Source organism: Eleutherodactylus coqui, chromosome 5, assembly GCF_035609145.1.
Source record: "Eleutherodactylus coqui strain aEleCoq1 chromosome 5, aEleCoq1.hap1, whole genome shotgun sequence".
Taxonomy (NCBI): Eukaryota; Metazoa; Chordata; class Amphibia; order Anura; family Eleutherodactylidae; genus Eleutherodactylus; species Eleutherodactylus coqui.
The window spans coordinates 97,740,926-97,759,637 of NC_089841.1; the positions used below are offsets into that span (position 1 = coordinate 97,740,926).

The 18,712-nt window shown below is 42.6% G+C and overlaps 1 protein-coding gene across 1 annotated transcript in view; it reads left to right on the plus strand.

The window, feature by feature from the left end:
- The window catches only part of MSH3 (mutS homolog 3), a 167,247-nt gene that overhangs the window by 23,156 nt on the left and 125,379 nt on the right, over positions 1-18,712 (plus strand). Inside the window, exons 7-8 of the mRNA XM_066602947.1 lie at positions 229-374; positions 11,643-11,809. Of these exons, the coding sequence (XP_066459044.1) occupies positions 229-374; positions 11,643-11,809 (313 nt within the window). The remainder of the gene's footprint in view (positions 1-228; positions 375-11,642; positions 11,810-18,712) is intronic.

An 18,712-nucleotide genomic window follows, 5' to 3' on the forward strand; every position in this document is an offset into this window, starting at 1 on the left:
TACCCACCGGAATCTGTTCTTTCAGCTGGCTGATTTGTAAGACCTGGCTATAGGGATCATGTAGAGTATTATATCACAGGTGGTACCACATGTTACTGTATAATACAAGACAGGATCCAGTTAACAAAGCCTTTTCCGTATCAAGCAAGGAAACTATTTTCATTGTGAAAGCTAACACTTCTTAATTGGTCATATTGAGTGTGTGACATTTTCCTTAGCCGATCATAAATGTGAGCCCATTGATAAGCATTGACGATCCATTGGAGGTTGAAACGGTCACAACTGACACCCCAAGCAGCTACCTCTTATGCATTTCTGAAATGCCCGAGAAGTCTAATACTAAGAAAGTGGATGACGTTTTATTTGGCCTAATGGTAAGTCTGTTTCTATACAAACTATGTGAAGAGCCTTGAATCTAAATTGTAAAAAGTAAGGATTGGTGTACAGGCATGGGCAGGTGGTAAAGTATTCTGCAAAGGCCTGGATAAGTAGATCAGTCAGTAGTTGAAAGTACCTGGTACTTAGTCATTAGCACTAGTAGTTATAATACTTCAGTACAGACCAACCCCATTGCCCCATAACCTGCTTCTCCATCACTACCGATGATAAGCTTTCTACCCTACTCTACAAATCCCGTCTCGCCACCTATGCAGTTAACCCAATACCATGCATCTCATCCCAAACTTCACTACTGTTTATCTCAACTCTACCCAATCTCTCTAACACCTTATGGTAACGGCTTATTTTGGTCCTAAGGATACAACAATTTTTTTTGGGGGGGGGGGGGGGGATTTTCATCTCCACTTTTCAAAAACCATACCTTTTACTTTTCTGTTGACATGGCTATATGAGGGCTTGTTCTTTTGCATGACTAGTATCCAGCTATTATTAACATGTTAAAACAGCAAAAACATGTTAACTTTGGATTGTCCTCCCGCAAATCCCTTTTTGTCCACTTACACTGTGGTTTCCAACCCCTTCACTCTAATCAAGGTCACTAATGATCTGCTAACTGCCAAAGCCTCGCCATATTACAGTGTTCCATCTTCTCAACATGTTCTCTGCTATATGTTGCGAACTGAATATTTAGTGTCTCACTCGCATACCAGCTTTTCACTTTTGTGCCCCCCTACAAAGTAATAATGCCCTCACAGTAATGGTGCCCTTCTTTGTACTGCTGTGCAGTAATAATACCTACTTTTTCTAAAGAAATAATTTTCCTTCGTGCCCTCAAAGTAGTAAGCCCTTTTCATGACTCCCAGAAGGGAACAGTGACCCTTTTGTACCCTAGGAAAGTAAGGCTCTAGTACTCCATTGTACCGCTTCTAGCTTGGGTGCAAGATGTGATACGGGTGCACATAGAGGCTCTAGTACTGTGTTGTACCACCTCTAAACATCACTAATGTAAAGGAACCCCTCGGAAAGCATGGGCATCACATACATCCCATTTGTAGCATTGTCGCATCACGAGAAAATCGTGCGCTTTTTTGTCGCCCGTGTGAAAGCAGCATAATACAAATGCGTCAGATATTTTGAATACATGAAATTCTCAGGGCAAACCTAATGTGGACATCCCTTTGCATGATCTATACTGGCCTACGCTTGTAGACATTGGTGGAAGGCTTTTCTTTTCTTCTTAGCACATCTAATTAAAATATTTCCCCCGTAAGGGCTCACTCACAAGTAATTCTCTGTGCTAAAAGCCCATTGATTTCTATTGGGCTACTAACCGCTTTTTGTTTAGTTTTTTTCATGTATGTATTGCACGCTTGGGAAAAAAAGTGCAACATGCTCTATTTTGTTGGTATTTTGTGCCGATATAGGCTATGGGGATTTAACATGTGCAGGAAATGGGCAAGTACGTGCATATTTGCTGTGTACTGCATATTTTACATGTATAATACATAGGAAAAATACACCCCTGTAAGTGAGCGCTTAAAAACTTTTTAGTGAAGTTTTTGTACAGGATGAGCCACAGCAAATCTTTCTTGCCCATAGCAATCAATCACAATGCAGCTTTCATTTTACCTCGGAAGTATAAGAAATGAAAGCTGGGCTGGGATTGCACGTTATGGGCAACAAAGACAGATGTTCTTTTAGACCACTTTCATAGGAGTGTGGTGCCATGCTACTTTTCTGTGGCCACCCTGTAGATGCTATGGTGATGATGAGTGAGTGTGAAGCACAGGGGCTTATTTACTAATCCTGTCTAAAAGTTACTGCCAGCTTAGTTGAGGCAATTTTAACCCCTTAGTGACCACCCTATTGTGTTTTTACGTCCTGCAGCTGCAGGACGTGTATGGAGGGAGGTAGCGCCGCTATCTCCCTCCATACAGCGCGGGCGTCAGCTGTTTATTACAGCTGACACCCGCGGGCAATAGCCGATCGCGGCTGTTAACCCTTTAAATGCCTCGAACGCTGTTTGGGGGTCCCGCACGCCCCCCCCCGCGGGGGATCTGTGCAGGTGTCATGGCAGCCGGGGGCCTAATGAATGGCCCCAGGGCTGCCTTAGCAGACTGCCTATCAAGCTATCCACACAGGGTGGCTTGATAGACTGCCTGTAAAAAAGCAGTATGACGTAATGCTATAGCATTACGTCATACTGCAGGAGCGATCAAAGCATCGCATGTTAAAGTCCCCCAGGGGACTTCAAAGTAAAGCTAAAAAAAAGATCAATAAAGTTTTTTAAATTGTAAAAAAAAAAAAAAAAGTTATGAAAGTTTAAATCACCCCCCTTTTGCCATATCAATTACTACAAAATCTAAATCATAAAATAAAAATATGTATTTGATATCGCCGCGTCCGTAAAAGTCCGATCTATCAAAGTAGTGCATTATTTTTCCTGCACGGTGAACGTCGTCCGAAAAAAAAAAATAAAGAATGCCAGAAATACACTTTTTTTTAGTTACCCTGTCTTCCAGAAAAAATGCAATAAAAAGCGATCAAAAAGTTGTATGTATTCCAAATTTATACTATCGGAAACTACAGGACATCCCGCAAAAATTGAGCCCTTGCACAACTACGTCGACAGAAAAATAAAAAAGGTTATCGCGCGCACAAAATGACCGCAGAAAATAATTGAAAAAAATTAAATATCTTAAAAAAAAAAAAATGCAAGTACTACAGCAAAAAAAAAAACTATATGTTTGGTATCGTAGTAATCATACTGACCCATAGAATAAAAATATCAGGTCGTTTTTGTTGCAGTTTGTGTGCCGTAGAAACAGGACGCACCGAAAGATGGTGGAATGTCGGTTTTTTTTCCATTTCTCTCCGCTAAGAATTTTTAAAAAGTTTTTCAGTACTTTATATGGTACAATAAATAGTGCCATTGAAAAATACAACTCGTCCCGCAAAAAACAAGCCTTTATACAGCGACGTCGATGGATAAATAAAGGAGCTACGATTTTTTAAAAGGGAGTAGGAAAAAACAAATGTGGAAAAAAGCAAAAAAGCCTGGTCACTAAGGGGTTAAAATGTGCCAGGTTTATTTATTGCAGTCAAATGATAAAACTGTTGAATCTTAAGACTAATTTTAGACCACCTATCAGTTGACTTAGTTTGTCCCAAAAGTTTGGCTCCATTTGCTGAAATTTGGCTCAATTTTTGGCGCATTGTTGTCCACGCCCCTTTTTGTGTGTGTATGTATATATAATATAGTGTGAGTGTGTGTGTCTATATATATATATATATATATATATATATATATAGACACACACTACCGTTCAAAAGTTTGCGGTCACATTGAAATGTCCTTATTTTTGAAGGAAAAGCACTGTACTTTTCAATGAAGATAACTTTAAGCTAGTCCTAACTTTAAACAAATGCACTCTATACATTGCTAATGTGGTAAATGACTATTCTAGCTGCAAATGTCTGGTTTTTTGTGCAATATCTACAAAGGTGTATAGAGGCCCATTTCCAGCAACTATCACTCCAGTGTTCTAATGGTACAATGTGTTTGCTCATTGGCTCAGAAGGCTAATTGATGATTAGAAAACCCTTGTGCAATCATGTTCACACATCTGAAAACAGTCTAGCTCGTTACAGAAGCTACAAAACTGACCTTCCTGTGAGCAGATTGAGTTTCTGGAGCATCACATTTGTGGGGTCAATTAAACGCTCAAAATGGCCAGAAAAAGAGAACTTTCATCTGAAACTCGACAGTCTATTCTTGTTCTTAGAAATGAAGGCTATTCCATGCGAGAAATTGCTAAGAAATTGAAGATTTCCTACAACGGTGTGTACTACTCCCTTCAGAGGACAGCACAAACAGGCTCTAACCAGAGTAGAAAAAGAAGTGGGAGGCCGCATTGCACAACTAAGCAAGAAGATAAGCACATTAGAGTCTCTAGTTTGAGAAACAGACGCCTCACAGGTACCCAACTGGCATCTTCATTAAATAGTACCCGCAAAACACCAGTGTCAACATCTACAGTGAAGAGGCGGCTGCGGGATTTTGGGCTTCAGGGCAGAGTGGCAAAGAAAAAGCCATATCTGAGATTGGCCAATAAAAGAAAAAGATTAAGATGGGCAAAAGAACACAGACATTGGACAGAGGAAGACTGGAAAAAAGTGTTGTGGATGGATGAATCCAAGTTTGAGGTGTTTGGATCACAAAGAAGAACGTTTGTGAGACGCAGAACAAATGAAAAGATGCTGGAAGAATGCCTGACGCCATCTGTTAAGCATGGTGGAGGTAATGTGATGGTCTGGGGTTGCTTTGGTGCTGGTAAGGTGGGAGATTTGTACAGGGTAAAAGGGATTCTGAATAAGGAAGGCTATCACTCCATTTTGCAACGCCATGCCATACCCAGTGGACAGCGCTTGATTGGAACCAATTTCATCCTACAACAGGACAATGACCCTAAACACACCTCCAAATTGTGCAAGAACTATTTACAGCAGAAGCAGGCAGCTGGTATTCTATCGGTAATGGAGTGGCCAGCGCAGTCACCAGATCTGAACCCCATTGAGCTGTTGTGGGAGCAGCTTGACCGTATGGTACGCCAGAAGTGCCCATCCAACCAATCCAACTTGTGGGAGATGCTTCTAGAAGCGTGGGGTGCAATTTCACAAGCTTACCTCAACAAATGAACAACTAGAATGTCAAAGGTGTGCAATGCTGTAATTGCTGCAAAAGGAGGATTCTTTGACGAAAGCAAAGTTTGATGTAAAAACAATGTTATTTCAAATACAAATCATTATTTCTAACCTTGTCAATGTCTTGACTCTATTTTCTATTCATTTCACAACGCATGGTGGTGAATAAGTGTGACTTTTCATGGAAAACACAAAATTGTTTGGGTGACCCCAAACTTTTGAACGGTAGTGTGTATGTGTGTGTGTGTGTGTATATGTGTATATATATATATATATATATATATATATATATATGTATATATAATAATATATATATATATCTGTTGCTACTAGCCTTCTACCCAGAAACATAGTCCACACTTGACAATACTGCTACAGAAAGAACTAGCAAGTGGATTGTTGTTCCCAAATCTTTATTGATTTACCCCAACGTTACAACAAACAGTTGGGTAAATCAATGAAGTGCATAGAAGTGGTCGCTGTTCACATTTGCAACATGTTGGCTGATGATGCCTGCAGCTCTTCAACAGTAATGCTGTGGAAGAGTATTTGTGATGTTTTCCTGTATTTCCTGTATTTCAAATATTAGCAAGCTGGGTGCAGCACACTATAACTTTACCACATAAGTGGGGGAGCACAAGTTATCAGTGGGTGCATAGACTTCAAGATTGGTCCAGACTTAAAGACCCGCAAGAGATATGTTTTTACCCAATTGATGAATGGCGAAGTCAGCACTCCAGGACCTGTACAAAAGTTTCTTTAGTCCTCCATGAAAGACTGCTGCGACGTTTCGACCTGTTATAGGTCTTTATCATGCTTGATACTGTGGGGTAGAGGTCAGAGGTGGGCTACTTTTCTATAGCCCAGCCTCTATTCGATAATGGCTAGATATACAGGTACTTAAGAATTTTCTTGTGGATCCAAAATATCATGCAGTTTACACTTTTGGAACATATTTTAGTGCTTTCACACATGCACAGCGAATTGTGGAAAAGAATGCTAAAGGTTTGCAAATAGTCTTCTCCGCTGTTGTACAGACCTCCATTGTTAGACTACAAACCAGCCTTGTGTTGCCTGATCCTACAGACAAGTTGCGTGCGCCCCCTCTTCCACAGTAGGATAGTAAGAGGGGGCAGATGGAAGGTAGTAGCAGATGCCTGCAGAAAATAACTTCATAGTCCTCATGTGTAGTGTACAGCCATGGATACACCAGCGTCTGCATAGGAACTGTAGAACCAAACAATTGATGATCTTATTGAGGTTGTTTACAAAGTTACTACTTTATGTTTTATTAACTGGAGTGCTAAAAAGTTTGAAAAAAGTTTTACATGATCTTTAAAAAGTGGTGCATTCCAAAGAAATTGTGCAGATTTTTATACTGCTGATGCCTTCTTTAGAGTATTCTGAATTGCTTCGGTAGTCTTGCTCCAAGTTGGAAACATTTTATGACTGGTTACTGCAATCTGTTGCTAAAAGTTGAGGAAGTTCTCACTGTTGTATTTCTAAAACTGGGCCTAAGTGGTTCAGTATGTCTGGAGCCTATATACAGTATGATGTGGTAGTAATGGGGATGCATAATGGCTGAAGACGTTTGCTGCCCCTTAGGACAGGGTGTTGATAGAGCTGCGAGGACTGTCTGACTTTACCTTACTACTGCCAGACTACATTGTAGTGCACTGCAGGTTATTTATCCTGTGGGAGAGCCTCCTTCTAGGGACATGCTGCAGTATTATTTATTTGTTTTTACCATAAGCCAGCAGAAAACTCAACCATGCCATGTAAATCATATTATAAGGCCGCCTGCAGACGAGCGGGTCGGATCCGGCAGCGAGAAATCTCGCCGCGCGATCCGACCCCAGAGCCTGCAGGGACGAGCGCGTACTCACCCGCGCCTGGCGGCCCCGGCTCTTTGATGTGCCGGCTGCCGCGCAGCCGGCGCATGCGCAGACCGGAGCCGGCGGCCAGGTGAGTGCGTGCCCCGCAGAAAATTAGAACATGCCGCGGTTTGTTTGCCGCGCGAGATTTCGCGCGGCCAAACCGCGGCCGTCTGCATAGGAGTGCGTATTGTAATGCACTCCTATGCAGACTTTCAGCGGCGGAAATCCCGCGGGAAATCCCGCGGCGGGTTTTCCGCTCGTCTGCAGGCGGCCTAACTGATGTGATTTTATTTTCTGGACCCTGCATTGTAAAAAAAAAAAAAAAGTTGATAAGATGCCCCATTTTGGGTGGGGGAGGGGGATTTTCACAATTGAAGGGGGTTGTCCGAGCAGTTTTTATTGATATCCTATCATTGTAGGTCATCAATGGTTGATCGCCTGTAATTATGAGCGCAGGCCACTACACGGGTCGGAGCAATCTGCTTCCGCCCTGTGTGTTTTGCTGTTGACTGCAGGCATCAGAAGAGTTGATTGGTTGGGGCCGTGTGTGTGTGTGTGTGTGTGTGTGTGTGTGTGTGTGTCTGTGTGTGTGTGTGTAATAAATATAATATATATATCTCTATCTTGTGTTTCTCCGAATCAACTCACCTGGTCCGCGGTGTCCCGATGGTCTCCGGCGGCGCTGCGGTAAACTGCGTCCTCTTCGTCTTACAGCTGAGCTTCTGCTGGTGACGGGGCTTTGAATACCTTGCCTCCAGCAAAGCGAGCGATGTGATTGGTTAATTGAACGCCAGCAGCCAATCACAACCGACGCTCGATGAGCCAATCACAGCCATTCAGTAAATGCACAGTCCAAAACAAAGGAAATCCTGCAGCACTTACTTCATATGCAAAAAATCAGCAGAGGTGTCACAGCATGCTGAGCCACAATGGGGACCATGGACCTTCAGTACCCGCAGTAGTTAAATGTTCGCAGAAAGTGGCAGCATCAACGGTGTGTTCAATAAAAAATCAGCCTTTATTGCTCCATGTTCATAAAATATACAGGCAACATTTCTAATTAGCAGTCTTTCTCAAGCCTTGAGGAAGACTGCTAAAGTCGAAATGTTGCCTGTATATTTTATGAACATGGAGCAATAAAGGCTGATTTTTTTTTTGTTTTTGTTTATTGATCACTCCGTTGATGCTGCCACTTTCTGCGAACATTTAGCCATACAGTGAATGACATCGCTTTGCTGAAGGGGGGGGGGATTTAAGGCCCCGTCACCAGCAGAAGCTCAGCTGTAGGACGAGTACACAGTTTACCGCAGCACCGCAGAAGACCATCGCGAGGTATTGGGACGCCGCGGAAAGGTGAGTATAAGGCCTCCCCTCTGAAAATAAGACACTGTGCACTTTTTGGGGCAAAAATTTATATAAGACAGTGTCTGTCTTTTTTTGGTGGAAACACTGTGTGTGTGTGTGTGTATATATGTCTATGTATGTATAATGTGTGTGTGTGTGTATGTGTATGTCTATGTACACTACCGTTCAAAAGTTTGGGGTCACCCAAACAATTTTGTGTTTTCCATGAAAAGTCACACTTATTCACCACCATGCGTTGTGAAATGAATAGAAAATAGAGTCAAGACATTGACAAGGTTAGAAATAATGATTTGTATTTGAAATAACATTGTTTTTACATCAAACTTTGCTTTCATCAAAGAATCCTCCTTTTGCAGCAATTACAGCATTGCACACCTTTGACATTCTAGCTGTTAATTTGTTGAGGTAAGCTTGAGAAATTGCACCCCACGCTTCCAGAAGCATCTCCCACAAGTTGGATTGGTTGGATGGGCACTTCTGGCGTACCATACGGTCAAGCTGCTCCCACAACAGCCCAATGGGGTTCAGATCTGGTTACTGCGCTGGCCACTCCATTACCGATAGAATACTAGCTGCCTGCTTCTGCTGTAAATAGTTCTTGCACAATTTGGAGGTGTGTTTAGGGTCATTGTCCTGTTGTAGGATGAAATTGGTTCCAATCAAGCGCTGTCCACTGGGTATGGCATGGCGTTGCAAAATGGAGTGATAGCCTTCCTTATTCAGAATCCCTTTTACCCTGTACAAATCTCCCACCTTACCAGCACCAAAGCAACCCCAGACCATCATATTACCTCCACCATGCTTAACAGATGGCGTCAGGCATTCTTCCAGCATCTTTTCATTTGTTCTGCGTCTCACAAACCTTCTTCTTTGTGATCCAAACACCTCAAACTTGGATTCATCCGTCCACAACACTTTTTTCCAGTCTTCCTCTGTCCAATGTCTGTGTTCTTTTGCCCATCTTAATCTTTTTCTTTTATTGGCCAGTCTCAGATATGGCTTTTTCTTTGCCACTCTGCCCTGAAGCCCAAAATCCCGCAGCCGCCTCTTCACTGTAGATGTTGACACTGGTGTTTTGCGGGTACTATTTAATGAAGATGCCAGTTGGGTCCCTGTGAGGCGTCTGTTTCTCAAACTAGAGGCTCTAATGTGCTTATCTTCTTGCTTAGTTGTGCAACGCGGCCTCCCACTTCTTTTTCTACTCTGGTTAGAGCCTGTTTGTGCTGTCCTCTGAAGGAAGTAGTACACACCGTTGTAGGAAATCTTCAATTTCTTAGCAATTTCTCGCATGGAATAGCCTTTATTTCTAAGAACAAGAATAGACTGTCGAGTTTCAGATGAAAGTTCTCTTTTTCTGGCCATTTTGAGCGTTTAATTGACCCCACAAATGTGATGCTCCAGAAACTCAATCTGCTCACAGGAAGGTCAGTTTTGTAGCTTCTGTAACGAGCTAGACTGTTTTCAGATGTGTGAACATGATTGCACAAGGGTTTTCTAATCATCAATTAGCCTTCTGAGCCAATGAGCAAACACATTGTACCATTAGAACACTGGAGTGATAGTTGCTGGAAATGGGCCTCTATTCACCTTTGTAGATTTTGCACAAAAAAACAGGCATTTGCAGCTAGAATAGTCATTTACCACATTAGCAATGTATAGAGTGCATTTGTTTAAAGTTAGGACTAGTTTAAAGTTATCTTCATTGAAAAGTACAGTGCTTTTCCTTCAAAAATAAGGACATTTCAATGTGACCCCAAACTTTTGAACGGTAGTGTATGTATAATGTGTGTGTTACCTTGGTTGGTTATTCCCTCCGAAAGCTTGTATTTTGTTAGCCATTAAAAGGTAACATATCTACAAGATTACTTGCTTTCTCTTACTGAGAACAATCACATTTTGCTCTACTGGCTATCAGTTGGGGATAGGTCATGATTTAAACATTGCCTGGACAACCCTTGTAAGGGTGTGTTCACACCTTGCTGAATTGCTGCAGATTTTGGTGTAGATCTGCAGCAGATTTTACCCTTTCAACTAAATTCAAATTGAAGGGATGAAATCTCCTGCAGATCTGTAGTAAAATCCACAGCAAATAGCTGATCTAGTGTGCGTTTTCAACAGCAGAAAAATCTGTACCAAAATCTGCTGCAAATTTGACACCAATATCTGCACCTTCGGTGCAGATGTTGTGGATCTGCAGCAGATTTCCTCCTTTCAATTGAAGCAGTGAAGTCTGCTATGGATTCGCTTCAAAATTTTTCACCATGGGTAGGCATTATGTAACTACACCCTATGCTTCCCATTCACTCATAATCACCATAGCATCTATGGGGTGGGCCAGAAAAAAGTAGGCGGGCACTACCCTTCTGTGAAAATCTATCTTTATTGCCCATAAACAATCACAATGCAGCTTTCATTTCTTATACTGCTGAGGTAACATGAAAGCTGTTCTGTGATTTGTTGCTATGAGTAAGAAGTATTATTATTTATTTATTTTTGTTTTAAAACCGCTTTCATTTTCCTGAGCATGCATATTTACATATAGATTGATTGCAGTCACTGTCCTGGGGTGAGGCTTTCTACTACCGTGTTTCCCCGAAAATAAGACAGTGTCTTATATTAGTTTTTGTTCAAAAAGGTTTAACTTTTTTACATGTATAGCTGCCTGGACACTATATAAATTGACTTTTTTAATTAACTGTTAGCAGGGCTTAATTTTGGAGTAGGGCTTATATTTCAAGCATCCTCAAAAAGCCTGAAAAATCATTTTGCATCCTCAAATTCTGGAAAATCATGCTATGTCTTATTTTCAGGGTATGTCTTATTTTCAGGGAAACAGGGTAGTATGCCACAATTACTCTAGATTTGCAGTGCTGTTACAGTACTGATGTGGTACTGAAAACCTCTAGCAGAAAAGGTTGTGGATTGTCATTGTAGATTTCACCCTTGTACTGCGAAGGAGCTTTGAGACCCCGGCATGCTAAACAAAGCATGCATGTAAAGGACCACTTCCTGTCATATTAGAGCCATCTACACCAAACTACTGTGACCAGGACCTCCTAGACACTGTATACTATATACAGACCTTTTCCTCCATGTGTAATGAAGGTCCCTTCACATCCCTGTTTGGATGGCTTATAGAGTAGTACGGTCAGATGCATCTCATTGTAGTCTATGGTGTCCGTTCAGCGCAGTTTGGTTCCATTGCGAGATGAATCCGTTCATCCAGGGGGATCGCCTAGCACAGTTGTGAATAATCTTAATGAGGTATTTTCATTAACAAACATTCCTATCTTTCAGGCTGTTCAGCCGTCTACGGGAGAAGTGATATTTGACAGTTTTCATGACTCCAAGTCGCGCTCTGAGTTAGAAACAAGAATCTTACGTCTGCAGCCGGCTGAAATTTTGCTTCCTTCTGAGATTTCCACTGGAACTGAAAAGCTGATCAACAGCATAACGTCAGCATGGTGAGAGTATAGTGTGATGCGTTGGGGTTTAAGTTGGTTCCGGATGTGTGTCTATTATTATCAGAGATGATGATTCTACTTGAACACTTGGTGGCGCTGTGCTATAATAAACATGGATTTAGTATTCCCGTCTTATGTAGTTGCCGAACACTACATTAAGGAAATTGTAAAGTTACTTAACGTTTAAAGGGTTGCTTCCAGGCTGTACGGACAGCATGTGTTTTACCTTCGTTCACCCGTACAGCTGATACTATACTTTAAATCCCATACATTTATTTCTGAGGCAGCTGTATGACCAGCCCGTGTGTCAGACAAAGTAATATACATTAAGTTGCTTAACCCCTTAGTGACTGGCTTATCGTGTTTTTACGTCATGCAGCTGCAGGACATGTATGAAGGGAGATCATTTGGTGATTTCCCTCCATACATCGTGGCTGCTGCCTGTTTCTTACAGCTGATACCCGGCAGCAGCACCGATAAGACGTGGAGCTGTTAACCCTTTAAATGCTGCCGTCAATTCTGACAGCGGCATTTCACTCCCCAGAACAATGTTTGGGGGTCCAGTACGATGAGATCGCAGGGAGCCGTGCGGGTGTCGTGGCCGTGGTGTGGCTTGATGGACTGCCTGCATGATTGCAGTATGATGTTATGCTATGGCATTACATCATACTACAGGAGCGATCAAAGCATCGCGACTTGATGTCCCCTCTGGGGACTAAAAAAAAAGTAAAAATAAGATCAATAAAGTTTTTTACTACTTATTAAAAAAAAAAAACGTGATCAAAGTAACACCCTCCCCTCCCCTTTTTTTTTGCTATATTTATAATAGAATCTAAATAATAAAACAAAAATACATATTTGGTATCACTGTGTCCGTAAAAGTCCGATCTATCAAAGTAACACATTATTTACACCACACGATGAACGTCGCCAGGAAGAAATAAATCACGTCAGAAATGCGGTTTTTCGAATACCCTGTTTCCAAGCAAAATGCAATAAAAAGTGATCAAAAAGTCATATGTATTCCAAAATGGTACCAGCGCAAGCTACAGGACGTCCCGCATAAAACGAGCCCTCGCACAACTATGTCAACAGAAAATTTAAAAAGCTATTGTGTGCAGAAGATGGCGGCAGAAAAAAGTACAGCAAAAAAAACAAAAAACTGCGTACGTTTGGTATCTTAGTAATCGTACTGACCCTAGGAATAAAATTGTCATTTTTGTTGCAGTTTATACGCCATAGAAACAAGACGCACTGAAGGATGCCGGAATTTCGTGTTTGTTTTGTTTGTTTTTTTACATTATATGGTACATTAATAGCACCATTGAAAAATACAACTCGGCCTGCAAAAAACAAGCCTCATACAGCGACATCAATGGATACATAAAGGAGTTTTTTGTTTTTTTTTAAAGGGGGGGAGGGAAAACCAAAGATGGAAAAAACGAAAAAAAAACTTGGTCACGAAGGGATTAAAGTGAAGCTTTACTTTTGAGCTCACAGTACCACACTGCTATTAATGTACAGCAACTCAGAAATTATATTCTTGAGCGAGCTATGAGTTATACAATTATTTTTTTTCTGTTTACAGTCTTGATTTTTATTTATTTTTTTCTCTTTAAAGCTACTCAGGCCTAATTCCTAAGAGTGGATTTCCGCCGCGTAACACGTGGCGGAAATCCGTGGCGTTGCCCCGCAGCTATTAGGTTCTATTGAACCTAATAGCGCAATGCTCACTGTGCGGAATTCCACTGTGGAATTCCACCCCATGAAATCCCCCGTAATCACCCGGGGCATATTCTATTTGCAGTCAATGGAAGCCGTTCGTCACGCTATCGTCCGCTGTAGCACAGTGGTAGATAGCGTGAAAACGCTTCCCCGCCCACCGACACCCACGTCACGCGACGCTGTGGGCGGGTCACGCGCTGTACTGCGTATGCGTGCCGGGACGGGATTTGGGACATCGGGGAGCAGCGGATCAGGAGGTGAGTGTGGGGTCTCCCGTGGGCACTAGGCCTCAGGGTCGCCTCAGAAATATTAAGAATTAAACCCCTTTGTTATAGGTGCAGTATACTTTTCTCACCCCTCTAGGTGTTCTACAAAGTTTCCTATTTTTATCTCCTCTTATTATAAGATATTCCAGGAGGTCCTGACTTTTGAATCGCCCTGTAGTTTCATTGTTTGTTTGTTTTATTTTGCTAATTCTTTTTTTCCCATGTAAGATAAAATGGTTCCCATCCTAGAAAGTTCTGTGTGATTGAGCAGCTTAGGTAATCATTAGAATAGTTATTGTGACACTAGTGTGGCTGAATGCTTTACGGTAATGTACTGTTAAGGAAGAGCTGTATTTGGGGTAAACCTCTTGTGTGTTCCAATGATGGAAGTAAAACAAAAAGAAAAGTCTTTCAAGTCGCAGCTTCCCAGAAGAATTTGGGAGTATAAATTTATGGCCATTTTTCATACCTTCAAGAATGGAATGAACCTTGGAGCGGGGTTCTTTGCATCAGTGAAGAATATGAAAGGTCTAAAGCTGGTCAAAAAGGGTGTCCTTAAGGAGAGCACCCAGAGGTGTGTGGAGACACCTGGGGGGTGAGTGGCTTGGGGGATGGCATTGTCTCTACCCAAGGAGAGCACACAGAAGGGGTGCTATTCCCAATCGTTGTTTCACAGACGTGGTAAAAAAATGATACATTAATTTGAAGGACTGCTGCCATTTAATAGATGGCACTGTAGAGATATTGTTCCATCTTCCTTGTTCGCAGGTCTGAAGGAGAGATTTCACATTCCTTGTCACTGGACTAATTATTTACTGTTATGATCATCCCTCCCTGGTATTTATTTAAATACTATTAAGGCCCATTTACACCAGCAGATTATCGCTAATCTGCGATCGTTTTAGCGATAATCGGTGCATGTAAATGTGCACCCATCGTCCGCTTTTCGGGCACTAATGGCTGATCGTTAAATATAGTCCAACATAAAAATCGTCACTCACTTTTATCAGTAGTTCTCCACGGGGAAGTGCTGATAGCAATGTTTTCCCTTGGAGAACAAAGGATCTGAGAGTAGATAATAACCTCAGGCTATTAGCTGTGTTCTGTGAAGGCTTCATTTGCATACCTAATTGGTATTTAAGTGGCCAAGTAGCCACTTAAATACCAATTTTTATGCAAAATGATCGCTCAAATCTGTCACTCAAACTGTCATTTGAGCGATCATCTGCCTGTATAAACCAGCCTTTAATGCCAACATGTCTGTGCCCTCTGTCTCTGGTATTTATCTAGTGCAAATTAAGTTCCTCCCATGTGATCATGTGTTATAGTAAATATATCTTTAGATTTGTTCCATTTTACCTGAGGAAGGACCCTGAGAGGTCCAAAAGCTCGCTATAACATTATGTATTTTTGTAGGCCATTAAAAGGTATCATATCTACAAGATTACTTGGTTTCTCTTACTGAAAACAATTATGGAAGTTGAACTTCCTCACCATCTCTAGGTTTCTTAGGCCTGGGTGGTAATATGTTGCCATTATTAATTCAGACTTTTGGTTTATGACTATATCCATACAAAGCAGAAATGCTGTGGATTTTCCATCCGGATTTGTGGGCAGAAAATCCACAGTGTATTACAGATGTAGCAAATTGGGTACGAATTTTTTTCCCCATCCCATGTGGACATACCGTCGGGATACGGTTTGATATTTATGTTTACTGCAATGTAATAACATTCACAAGTCTATTGTCCTTACCTTCCCTGAGTGCTTCACATTGCATTTGAGTTCTTTAGAAGTCTTTGTACTTTTTCTTGCTGCTCTTGTGGGAAGATTGCTTTCTGAGCTTCCTTCTGAAGTGGGTGTCTACTGAGTTCCCAAATGTGGGATGCAGTATAATTAACTTGCTAAAATAAAAATATAGGCTGCTCTCTGCCGTCACTTTCATGTCTTTGAGAGGAACGGTGCATGGCAACGAGTTCTGAAGTTTTAAATTTCATCTTTCAAAAAATGCCTTGGGGGAGTCAGTTATGAAATGGAAAGGTCCTTCCATCCCAGCTGTCAGCTCCTGCCTTCTACTTGGACACTGTGCAGAATAGTTGGTTTTTGAGCTGTTTAGTCCCTAGGCTCTAACCTGTGATCAGAGGACTGTGGAAGTATTGTTCTTACTTTTAATCTCCCAGATCATTTTCACCTAAAACAGTATCGCTAGTGAATGTGCCTCCCTGAGTTGTCCCCTTCTGTTAAGGTGTTAGCCATTCTATTAATTTTAGCTGTCTGATTCTTGGAAAGCTGGATGTTGACTAATCCTTCCACCTGGATTGTCTCCAGCTTTTCGGCTATCTGACTGGCCAGTGCTGCTCACATGGCCAGCTTTGGGCAATCAAATTAGCATGTAATTAGAGATGAGTGAACATGCTAGTTTGAGTATTAGCATACTCGATGGTGCGCAGTACTCGAGCGAGCACCATGCCGCGTTCGAGAGAGTTTTTAGACCCCTCCTCGCATTACTACTTCGTGCTGTGACGTGCCAGCGTGCGCATGTCTACAGCAGCATGTGGAGAGAGAAAGACTGACTACAGGGAATGGAGAGGGGTGGGGGGAGAACGCTGCCCAGCCTCCCTGCTGGCCGCGCTGTGCGTGATGCCGGCAATACTCGCTCCTGTGCAACAGCACAAGAGCGAGCAGCACGAGGATAAGTGTCGGGCATTGTTTGCCTGACAGCCCGTCCCGTGTAAAAGACTAATGCTGAAAACTAATGCCCAGCATGCATCAATTAATCGGAGAACCGGTGCGCCCGTCTTTGTTTGACCAGGACCAAAGGGTGACTTTAACCATTTCCAATCCACTGTCTGACGTCCAAAGACATTATGATATAGGGCTGTACAGCCCCGATTTTGGAAGACGCCCGTCGGGGTTCTCTTACGGTATATTGCCAGCCTCTTTTCTGTCGGAGCCTATCTAGTGTCACACCTCATGCAGTACTGGCTTTAGCCAGCAGATAGCGCTGTTGTATAACAGCAGAAAGAGTAAGCCCCCTAGGAAAACCAGAATACAAATTGGATTGAAAAGGGTTGATGATTCTGTTTACAAATAAGTGATAAGGGAGCAGGGTTTATCACTGCATAGCAATGAGTTTAGAAAAATCTAGATAAAATCCCCATAAGATCTGTATTGGTTGTCTCCTGGCTTTTTCAGAAAATGAGAGAGAGTTGAATAGATAATTGGATGACATTAAACAATTTTACAACACGTCTTTAAAGCGAACCCATCACATTTGAGCCCCATAAACTGTTATGGGGCTCAAACAAAACTGACTGGGCAGTTGTGTTGCATACTCATCAGGTGCCCCATTCCAGTGCGTTGTTCCCACGAAGTTGCCACACACACAGCGTAAATATTTTCAGCCGGCTGTGTGCTTGCACTTGCCCATTATCTGTGTGCGCAAACAGAGCCATCTGGAGAGTCCTACTGTGTGGGACACAGCACTGGAACAGGGTACCTGGTAAGTATGAAACACCCCCCCCAATCCCTCACGTTTGAGGCCCATAACATAAATTATGGGGTTCAATTGTGATGACTGGTTCACTTTAAAGGGAATTTCCAAGCCTTTACTATAAATGACCTATCCCCAGGATAGGTCATCAGTAGAGATCAGCAAGCATACTCGCTAAGGACCATTGCTCAAGCGAGCATTGTCCTTAGCGAGTATCCCCCCGCTCGGAAGAAAAGGTTCGGCTGCCGCGGGTGACAGGTGAGTTGCGGCGGTGAGCAGTGGGAAGTGGGGGGGGGGGGGGGGGGGGAGAGAGAGAGAGATCTCCCCTCCGTTCCTCCCCGCAGCTCCCCGCCGGCAGCCGAATCTTTTCTTCCGAGCGGGCAGGTACTCGCTAAGGGCAATGCTCAATCGAGTAATTGCCCTTAGCGAGTATGCTCGCTCATCTCTAGTCATCAATAGTTGATTGTATGGCTGGGCGATTTAACTTAATGCTTGTTAGGATCCACTCAATTCTGTTTTTAAACAGAATCGGAAAATTCATGTTTTTTTTTTTTCTTTCAGCATGGGGGGCACTGCATATAAAAGCACTAGCTTACTAGGTTTCCATAGTCATCAGCTCCTTGCGGCAGCTGAAGGAGTCTTGCTCTACTTGCGTCCCATGAGCTGGAAGAGCAAGGAGCCTCTCTTCTCCACCACTGTGGCTCTGCAGAAAAATTTTACGGCTAGCTACCACCACCCAGTTTCACTGACCTTGTCACCAGAACCAGCCTCCTTGCTCACCACCGATTCCATTGCCGATAAACTGATGAAGCTCTGGAGGTGTGTGATGGCATATGTAGACAAGGGATGGTGAGGTGAAGGGGGTATGGGGCGTTGACTTAGCAGCAGACCTCAAGATAGCAACAGATACCTGTGGCTCCCAGCCCCCCCAGAACTTGAGCAGTGTGGTCGGCCAGCATCCTCCCAGGGACAAGAACGTGTGCCGGCGGCATTAGCTCCTATCCAAGGCAGCACTTGTGTGAGTGTAAATTTTCCTGCTGCAAAAGGCACTCTGTACATGAGACAGTCGCACAGTGTGCAGCAATAAATTAGAATGTGCTACAATCTTTATTTTGTGCAATTTGGCAGCATGGGAGCCTATGGCAGATTGGTACAGCATATTCTGTGTGCAAAACCAGCGCACGTAATATGCTGTAACCACATGTTCATATGTATCAGCCCTTTACAGAGAGATCTCAAAGACCTTTACACATGAACATGATTATATGTGAAAGTTTAAGTAATTACGCCTATTCTATCTGCTGATCTCTGACCTGTACCTACTTGGAACAGCGTTATTATAATCTCCTTTCGGAGACTGTGTCAACCACTTGCATCCTGCAGATATTTTTTGGCTGCTCTGTACAGGAAGGCTCCAAC